This window comes from Zonotrichia leucophrys, chromosome 8 (assembly GCF_028769735.1).
Source record: "Zonotrichia leucophrys gambelii isolate GWCS_2022_RI chromosome 8, RI_Zleu_2.0, whole genome shotgun sequence".
Lineage (NCBI taxonomy): Eukaryota > Metazoa > Chordata > Aves > Passeriformes > Passerellidae > Zonotrichia > Zonotrichia leucophrys.
The window spans coordinates 418,380-427,642 of NC_088178.1; the positions used below are offsets into that span (position 1 = coordinate 418,380).

Here is a 9,263-nt window from a genome sequence, read left to right on the forward strand (position 1 = left end):
GCTGACAGCCAGTTGAGCTGAAAAGCGATGGAGAGCTCTGGCTGTGCTTGGAGCAAGGCAGTGTGTTTGCTCACAAAGGTGAAAAACCAGTGGCTCAGCATGAGGCACAGCTGTGAGATACCAGATCACACAGCTGATTGTGCAGGGTTTCACAGAGCAACCACAACGAGTTTTCACGCTGAAGACCTGCCCTGGAGGTTCTCTGGAAAGCTCCATATCCAAGGATCACAAAGAGCAAGATCCTGTGTTAGCAGTGATTCATGGCTGCCACTGCCAGCTCTTCCCTATTTTTCTCACCACCCTGCATGCCAGGGCTCTGTGCTCCAGGCAGGACCTGTTCTCATTGCACAGAGCAGTCGGGTCCAGCTGGAAGGGATTGATCTCCACGCACAGGCATGTGCTAGCCAGGAGCAGAGCAGGAGGAGCCGTGCTCCCCTGCAGACTGGCACATGCCCAGCAATGGCCAGCTCCTCTCACAGCCAGCACCTGGGAGCAGCCAGCACCTGAGCCACCCTTTGGGAAGCCTCTGTTTCAGGGATCCAGGTCCTACCTGTGCACCTGAGCCACCCTTTGGGAAGTCTCTGTTTCAGGGATCCAGGTCCTACCTGTGCTTTCAGGACAAAAGAAAAAAATGTGGGAGGTTCCCACCCCACAAAACAGTCCCATCCTTTGGCTGCAAAGACATCCAGCTTCTCACCTCACATGGAGGAGAGGGGCACAAAGTGAGCTTGAGCACAGCCAAGTCTTTTTCCACAGAAAGGCAGGGACAATGATGCCTGGGGTCACAAAAGCAGGCAGGAGCCCCTGTAGAGAAGCAGGGACGTGTGACAGGGCTGCAGAACAAGGGAGCACCTCCTCCCACTGAAGAGACTCCTCTGCAGACCCCTGGGCTGGCTGTGCCTCTCCAGCTCCATGCAGCTCAAAGCTTGTGGGAAATGACAAGTGTATCCCATCTTTCCAGGCCATTCCACTCTCCAGGGCTCAGCACCTTTTGTTCCCCCTTTGTGTCACTCTGAACAGAAGCTGAGCTCAGGTCTCCATAGGCAAAAAGCACTTGTTCCATCCCATCCCTGCTTTTCCTGTTAAATGTCTAACTTCATCCTACAGGCACTCTTGAGATAAAAGGACCTAAAAGGTCCTAGCTCTTGTCATCAACCTCTGCCCATCCAAGAAATTTTCCCCTTTTTTCCAAGCTTTAAGAAAAAAATCCCAACAGAACCAGCAAACCCATAAATCAGAAGACATTTATTCTCCTCAAGTATGCTAGATTATGCAAAGCTACCTCTTCTAGGCTCTCCAGACCTCACTGCACTCAAACCCTAAGCAGAGCTGCAGTGTCAGCTGGCACAGGGCAGTACAAGTGATCAGCTTGGCACAAGAGCCCTGACCCTCCCACTCCCCACTAAATTGCACTCAGCTCAATTGTGTCAGACTGTTTTGAGTAACACTTGCTATTCCATTTGTCTCAGCCCAGAGAGAAAATGAGGCAGGGATAACAAATGACTGAGTGCCTCTGCATTGGGGTGGGGGGAACACTAAAGGTGGAGCTGGTGAGTGTTACCTGCTACAGCCCAGGGCAGAAGCACAGCAAACTCAAGGCACTCATCTAAAACCAGCCAGGGCAATGTGCTTCATCTCCTGCAGAACAGGGAGCCAAGGACTGCTGCAGGATGCTGTGGGAAGAGAACCAGCCACCAACTCTCCCTGTGGAGCAGGGAAGGCACTACTCCACCAGAAATAGAGGGCTTTGGTCCCAGGGCGTTTTAGGACACAGCTGAACAAAGCCACAGAAAGCAGATTGGGTGCTGGGACTGGCTTTATTGCATTCAATAAACACCCACATAAGCACAGCCCAGTCTGTTTCACAGCTCCAGCCACAGCTGAGGGAAGCAGCACCCCACAAAGGCCAGCTCCTCGTTCTGCTCTACTGCCAGGCCAAACCCAGTGCATTGCTGCCCACACCAGTGCTGCTGGGCTCAGGCCTCACTCAGGGCTGAGCTGGGAGGGTGCCCTCAGCCCAAACTCAGCACTGAGACACCTCTGCTGCCAGCACCCCTCTGCTCTGCTCCAAACCAGCCGAGGATGGGAAGAAATTAAAAAATGAAAGCAAGACTCTTTGAATGTGTATCCCTGCAAGGCAAGGCCATGAAGAGCCTGCATTCTCCTGGCTGCCAGCTCTGAGCAGGTTTCCTAGCAGAGCCCCTCTCTGTGGCACCCTGGCAGGAGGCAGCAGCCAGGGCAGGCAGCGCTCCCACTCCAACAGCACCCGACCCCAGGCAGCCCCAGGGAGGTGCATTAAGCCATTAATTAGCGCATTAAGCCATTAATTAGTGCATTAAGCATTAAGAGTCATTATGTGACACAGCAGGTGAGCAAGCACCAAAAGACATCTCCCAGCAGCCTAAGGCTGGGAAATAGTCTCAGGCTTCCCACAGGTGCTCAGCACACAAAACCACACTGAAGTCTTTAGAAATCACTCATGTCTTTCCTTAGCTAAAGAAGCAAGCCAAAAGGTGGTTGACAGCTCTTTCATGGCAGAGAGGCTCCACACTTCCCAGGTATGCACGGATTTACAGCACAAGGCACCAATTAAGTTTCCTGCCAAGCCTCCAAGTCAAAAGTAGATGGATATTGGAGTAAAAACATCACTGCATTAAGGACAACTCAATTTCAGTCGTTTATTCATTACAGCACTTGAAGTTACTTGGTGGCAGGTACTTGCTGAAGGTCTCCAGATAAACAACAGGAAGAATGATTGGTACAATAGATTTATATAAAAAGAGTTAAATAGATAAAACAACATGGTAACCTCTCACTCTTGCTCTAAACAGAGCAGACTGGCCCTGAGTCCAGGTTAGCATCATCCTTTCAAGCCAGTCATGGTTAAAACCCTCAGGTGCCCATACCCAGGGCAAGGCATCTGTCCTCACAGTTGAGGCAGGTGTGTGCTTCTCAGGCCAACTCTTCAGGAGCTTGGTTTCAGCTGCTGGGCAGACCCTGCCTGCCAGTAAGGTTCAATCTCGTTGAGCAGGTCTGCAGAGGCAGCCCCAGCTTTGGTGAACAAGTGTAAGGCAGCTCTGCTGAAGGTGAGCCTTCAAGTACATCAGGATGAGCCACAGGTGATGTGTCTGAGCCATCTACAAACACCAGCAGAGCCAAGATGCAGGGCAGCACCCCAGACTGCTGCCTTTGCTGCCCTGAGCCAGATGGACACCACAGGTTCTGAGGCTGCTCCTGAACCATACACAGCTCAGTCATGCTTCTGCAAGACACCACTTTGTTTGCAACTGTGTTAGGACAGACTCTGCTTATTCGAGGTCTCCAGTTTTATGCTAAAAGAAAAATCCCATAGCCAAAGGTCTAAGTATTTCTCTTCAGTTTTCACACTTCCATTTTGAGGAACTGTTCACCTTCTGTCGAGAAGGAAGATTGTGTCTGAAGCCATGTGCCTGCAGAACAGCTGGCAACACAGGTAGCACCAGAATGAAGAAACCCCAGATTACTGATACAAGACTCTCACCCCACTGAGACTAGCTTTACTTAATCTAAGAGATCATGGTATTTCTCTAGACTCTGCTCCTCCAGTTCCAACAGCTTCTGGTAAAGTTTCTCAGCAGTGTCTTCATCCACATCCATCTGGAAGGCAAGGAAACAGCACTGTGAGACCATCCCTTGGTGGCAGCCAGTGCAGACACCAAGGGCAGCTCTGGGGACGAGCAGGGTGCATTTCCAGAGCTTCCACCTTCCCAGACAGCCAACTACAGACCTCTGTCACCAGGGCATAAGCCAGAACGTATTTTGGGAAAGTATCATCCCACACTTAACCCGTTCTGATCATCACTTCCATTGTCTTCCAGACTCCAGCCTAAGCCAGGAGTTACTCTGGGAAGCACTGCAGATAACCCCACATCCCTTCCTGCTACTTAGCACTCAACAAGCCTCTTCCTTCCACTCCAGGCACAGGACACCCTTGGCACCAGCCCTCCCATACAAAGCAGATGGCAGAGGCAGCAGGAAGCTCCCTCCCCACTGACCTTTCGAGGCTCCACGTAGCATTTCCCCAGTCCAGAAGTACAGCTGTGGTATTTCACAAGAGCATCCAGGTACTCTGGCTTCTGTTTGAACAGCCACACCTGGAAGAACAGCACAAAGATGTACAAGTCCAGCACACACTGTCCCAGCCACGCCTGTGGGCAAAGCAGACACAGGAGAAGACACCACAGGAGCTCCCACCAAGCAGGGGAAGATGTGATCTGTGAAGTTCTGAGCTGGCTCCCTTCAGATGTGACCTACCTGAGCCAAGAGTAATGGAGGTTTCTGCTACAGCAGTTCAGCATGGCTGCCCTTGCTCCCACTGTGTTTGAGACACGCTGTGCCCCCCATCACCCACCTCCACCCCCTGTGCCGCACATCATTCTCCCTGGCCAGGATGCTTTCCCAAAACCATTCATTTTGTGGGTACTGGGTGAAGGTCACAGAGCTCCACGTGGCTGAGCAGCCCTGGGGACAGCTGGCTCCCCACACTCACTGCTGTGTGCTGTCTGGGGGTCACACACAGCTCCCACCCACCAGCCTCGCTGAGAGGCTCTTTGCTCAAGCCACAGGACCCCAGAAGAGCTACTCAGAAGGAAGCAATGCTGAAATCAAATTGTGAACTACTTACATGAGCTTCTGCTCCATTATAGGGCGTCAGAGTATAAGTTTTGGCAAAAAATCGGATCTGAGGGGAAAAGAAGGACATGGCAGAGTTTGTACTGTGGCCCAAGGTTTGTTGGCAAGCCCTGAGCAGCCCAAACGCTCCAGATAATCTACCAGAGGTATAAGTGCTTCTCAAACTGGGCAACAGGCAACACTGTACACTGACTAAAGCATCCCTTATCACCACAAACTGCTTTCTGGAGCCCCCCAGCAAGTGTCACTCCATGGTCCCACACAGAGATCACCCAAGGCAGGAGCAACAGGCCACACACACCTTGCAGGAGCCTCCTCTGGGAGGGTCTCAAGGGCAGGAATGGCAGAGGGGATCTGCAGGAGTGCCAGCCTTGGGGACAACTGAGAAGGCACTGCCTCTCTGCTGCCAGGAGAAACGTGATCCATCAGGATCGGCTGCTGCAACTGGGGCAGCTTAAGATGAAAGGCCACTCTTGCAGCAAGAGCATCACGGCTCAGAACAGGCAGCCCTCAGGGACAGAACTGCAGTGAACCTGGAAAGCTGAAGGCCAGAGGAAGAAAGGCAAGGAAACTTCTGGGGAAGCAGATGGGGAGGCAGAGAGCAGGAAGCTTTGCTTTCCACAGGGTTGGAAAGAAAAAAACAACACTGCCTTCTAGAGGAATGGAAAGAACACCACTGGAAAGCAGGTTGTTCTAGAAATGAACAGCATCTCAAAGCACAGGGGCCAAGCTGGGGCCACATCCCAAGCTCTGCTGCCAGCAAGCTGATGGTGTTTCACAATCCCAAGCAGAACTGGCAAAGCTTCCAAGGGGAGCTTTGACAAACACTGCTGTAGCTGAAGGGCTGAACCCTGCTCCTCTGCCAGTGTCCAGCACCAAACCTCCCAACTCAGCTTGGAAACTGGGCCCCAAGATGAGAAGGGCAAGGTTTACACAGGGTCCAGCCTGCCCAGCCCAAAAGAAGGAAGAAATCTATACCAACACAGGCAGCAAGGAGCCAGAGTGTGTGGTACATCACTTGCAGTGAAGTGTGTCACAGCCCAAAACCAGCCAGGACATCCACTCACCAACCACATGATGGGCATCAGCAGCGTCCACAGAAAGACAGGCAAAATTCTGTATGTCATGTTGGACATAACGAGCCCAGGACAAACAACACTGGAATACAGACCCTGCAGAGAAGAAACAAAGTCAGGGTGCAATTACACCACACCTCAAAGAATGGGTCATGCTGCTTCCCTCCCAGTGCTCCTGAGCCAGAGAGGGTGTGTACAGACATCACACTTTGTTACTCCACTAAGCACCAGAGCAGAGAGCAATTAGATGTGGTGATTTTTAAGAGGTCCAAAGGTTTGTGTTTGATCCATGCCCATTACAAACCCCCAGGGTAGAAAATGCAGCCTCCTGGTGCAATCTCCATGCAGCTCAGCAGATATCCCAAAAATTACAGCCCAGTCAGACTGAAGACTACCTCTTACCATTTTCTCCAGAAGTGTTTGAGAGTGGCAAAAGCACCACTGCTGGAGCAGAGCTGCAGCTGCCAGCACAACCCATCACTGCCCCAGGACAGGGAAGGCAGAGCTTGTACAGCTCCCTGGCAGACCTGAGCAGCAGCACAGAGCCATCAGCAGAGCCTGCAGCTCCAGGCAGCACTGCCAGAGCAGCCCCGTGCTGATGGGCAGGTACACCTGAAAAAAGCAGAGGCTCTTTCTCTCTAACATCAATTCTGATCTAAAGAGTAGAGCTTGCAAAGTAAGAACTGCTCCCAAAATCTCCCACTTTGGGAAGTTCTTCTGGCAAGAACTCCAGAATCTGGCAATCTCTCTGGCAGATTCCCTACCCCCCACACCACCAGTTCAACCTCAGCCATGTTTGGTTCTTACCTGTGCACTAAGGAATGCATCAGATTGCTATGAGTGAATGAATGCAACTAGGTAACAACAACGTCATGATAATTACAAACAGTAGCAGCTCATTAGATTTCTGCAGCAACACAAACCCCATCATCACCTGGTCATTAAATTTCCTGTTCAGAACCACACTTGTCAGGTCAGTAGCATATTTGGAGGAACTGTATGATTCCTGCCCCTTGGCATGCTGATAGTCAGAGAGGCTGAAGGCAGACTCCCTGGCATTGCTGGAGGAGGTCCAGATGAGTCTTGAGGGCTTCTCGTTGCTGCAGAGCAGAGACTGAAGCTGACGAACCTGGAAAAAGAATCCTTAACTTATTTAACACAGCAGTTTCCCAGGCTTAGGGTATCACTTTACAGCACCTAGGGCTGTGATCTTCTCTCAGCTTTCCCAGACAGCTTTTCCCAGACTAGCCAAGAGCAGACACTTGTATGAGCAGCTCTCATTTGGCTGGACAGCTCAGCTGAGCACCTCAGAATTTAATACAGCCAAGCTTTAGCATTTATTCTGGATGGAGAGCTACATATGATTGACTTCTGTCTGCTGGCTCACTAGAGTAACCTCAAAATTATATTAACTCTTACAACAAAAGTCACCATTTATTGGTCATTCAAACAAATGTCAAGCCTTTGTCCTGTCATTTTTTATCTGTCAGGCTGCAGCCTCCATCAGCATCTGAACCTGTGAGATCTGTACTGCCCAGACCCATCCCTACCCACATCAAACATCAGACTGAGGGTTCAATCTTTGTACAAAGCCTCACCAGCATAAAGTGCCCAAAGAGGTTGGTAGCAAACACCTCCTGAAGCCCATCTCCATTCAGCCTGTCCGTCTGGGTCATGATGCCTTCTGCAGTGGTCAGCATGTGGAGCAGCTTCCTAGAAGCCAAGAACAGGAGTTAGTGAGGAACACTGCCAGGGGGAATCCACCACTTCCCCACTTGATCCCTTCAGCAGTACCCTCACCTCACAGGCTCCACACAGCTTTGCTTTCAAGGGCAACATCAAACCATTAACAAAATAGATGGGAAACGTCTAGAGACTATCCCAGGCCCTTTATTTGCAAGTGCCTCAATACTGACTAGACCAGAGAAGTCTTGTCCCTTCCTTCACCTTCCCATGGTAAAGTACTGTTAAAAACACCTCCTTCCCTCATTTCACTCTCAGATAACTTAATCAAGCTTCAGCATCTAGCCAAGGCCTCGGGCCATGCCTAATGCAGGCAAGGAAGGCAGTCTGGCAGGAGAGCTCAAGAGCCCAGCAGTTCTGTCAGACTCACACACATCACTGTGCTGCCTAGAGAGCAGCGACCCTCACACCAACCATGGCCCTCACAAACTGCCTTGATCCACAGCTTTGAACAGCTGCAGAAACCTACCCTGGCATCACAACAACAGCGAGGAGACCCAGAGTTCAACACAGCAGCATTTCTCGGGCAGGGGCTGCAGGCTCTGGGTGACCTCCTGCCCTGCCCTGCCCCCAAAGGGGCCCACACCTGGCAGCAGAGGTGGCTCTGGGTGCCCTGGGCCACGGCAGCACGGCACTCAGCCGGCAAACCCACCCCACAAGTGAGGGCATCCCCAGGGCCGTGCTCTGTCTCGCACCGGAGGGAGGCAGGCTCCTCAGCACGGCACCCAGGGCACGGCCTGGCGGTGCCAGCGCCCCGTGCTGCCCACAGGCGGGGGCTGGAGCCCCGGCAACACTCCTACCCGGTGAGGAGCCCGTGCCAGAGAGCCTTGAAGTTCACGTGCGGGTTGGGCATGATCCCAGCGTTGAGGTAGACAAAGTCCAGGCGCTGAAACCTGCGTGGAGAGAGCACAGGAGCCGGGTCGGAGGGGTCAGGGGTGCCCGGCGGGGCGCAGCGCGGGCGGGGGTGTCCCATGGGGACAGATCCCGTACCTGCAGCGGAGCTCACGGGCGGCCCGCAGGACGGAGGCCAGGTTACCCAGGTCCATCTCCACGGTGGACACCTGGGCAGAGGGGTGGGTGGCCAGGATGAGGTCCCGCGTGGCTTCGCTCTTCTGCTCGTTGCGGCAGGCGATGCAGAGGTGAATGCGGCCATCCTCATCCAGCAGCCGCTTGCACAGCGCCAGACCCACACCGCTGCAACGGGACGGTGTCAGAGAGAGCCGAGCCGAACCCAGCCCAAGCCAAACCGAGCGGAGCGGAGTCGAGGCCAGCCCGCCCTCCCGGCCCTCAGCGCCACTCACCCGCTCGCACCGGTCACCAGCACCACGCGCTCCATCGCTGCCCCGCGCCCGCCGCCCCCGCCCTATAAGCTCTGCGCGCGCCGGGCCCCGCCCCGCCCGGCCCCGCAGCCAATCGGCGGGCGGCAGGGAGGCGGGGCCCGCGCCGCCGGTGGCGTGATGATGAGCAGAGTGCGGGGGGCGGGGCCAGCGGAGCGCGCTCCGTGACCACGGCCCCTGGGGACACGCCCCGCTGCCGACGGTGTCCCGGCCGGAGCAGGGTCATGGACACCGCGGAGCCCACAGCTGCCCCCAGACCCCCCAGCCTGTTATTGAATGTGGGGCCATGCCGATGGTGCAGAGTGCCCGGGCGCCGAGAGCTGCCGATGTGCCCCACCTGCCCCAGCCCGCTGAGGCACGGCTGGGATGGGCCACAACGCGCCCTGAGCACGGAGCGGGACAGGCAGAGGGACACCAATTCCAGGACACGAACAAG

At 53.9% G+C, this 9,263-nt stretch overlaps 1 protein-coding gene across 1 annotated transcript; it reads right to left on the bottom strand.

Moving 5' to 3' along the window:
- Positions 1–2,658: 2,658 nt before the first annotated feature.
- On the bottom strand, positions 2,659–8,904 carry HSD17B7 (hydroxysteroid 17-beta dehydrogenase 7). Its single transcript, XM_064719568.1, has 9 exons — positions 8,792–8,904; positions 8,481–8,684; positions 8,291–8,383; positions 7,346–7,460; positions 6,682–6,876; positions 5,739–5,843; positions 4,664–4,720; positions 4,035–4,133; positions 2,659–3,636 (listed from the first exon to the last, which is right to left on the bottom strand). Exons 1-9 carry the CDS (start codon positions 8,824–8,826, stop codon positions 3,541–3,543), a joined length of 999 nt encoding a protein of 332 aa, XP_064575638.1. The 5' UTR covers positions 8,827–8,904; the 3' UTR covers positions 2,659–3,540.
- Positions 8,905–9,263: the final 359 nt, after the last annotated feature.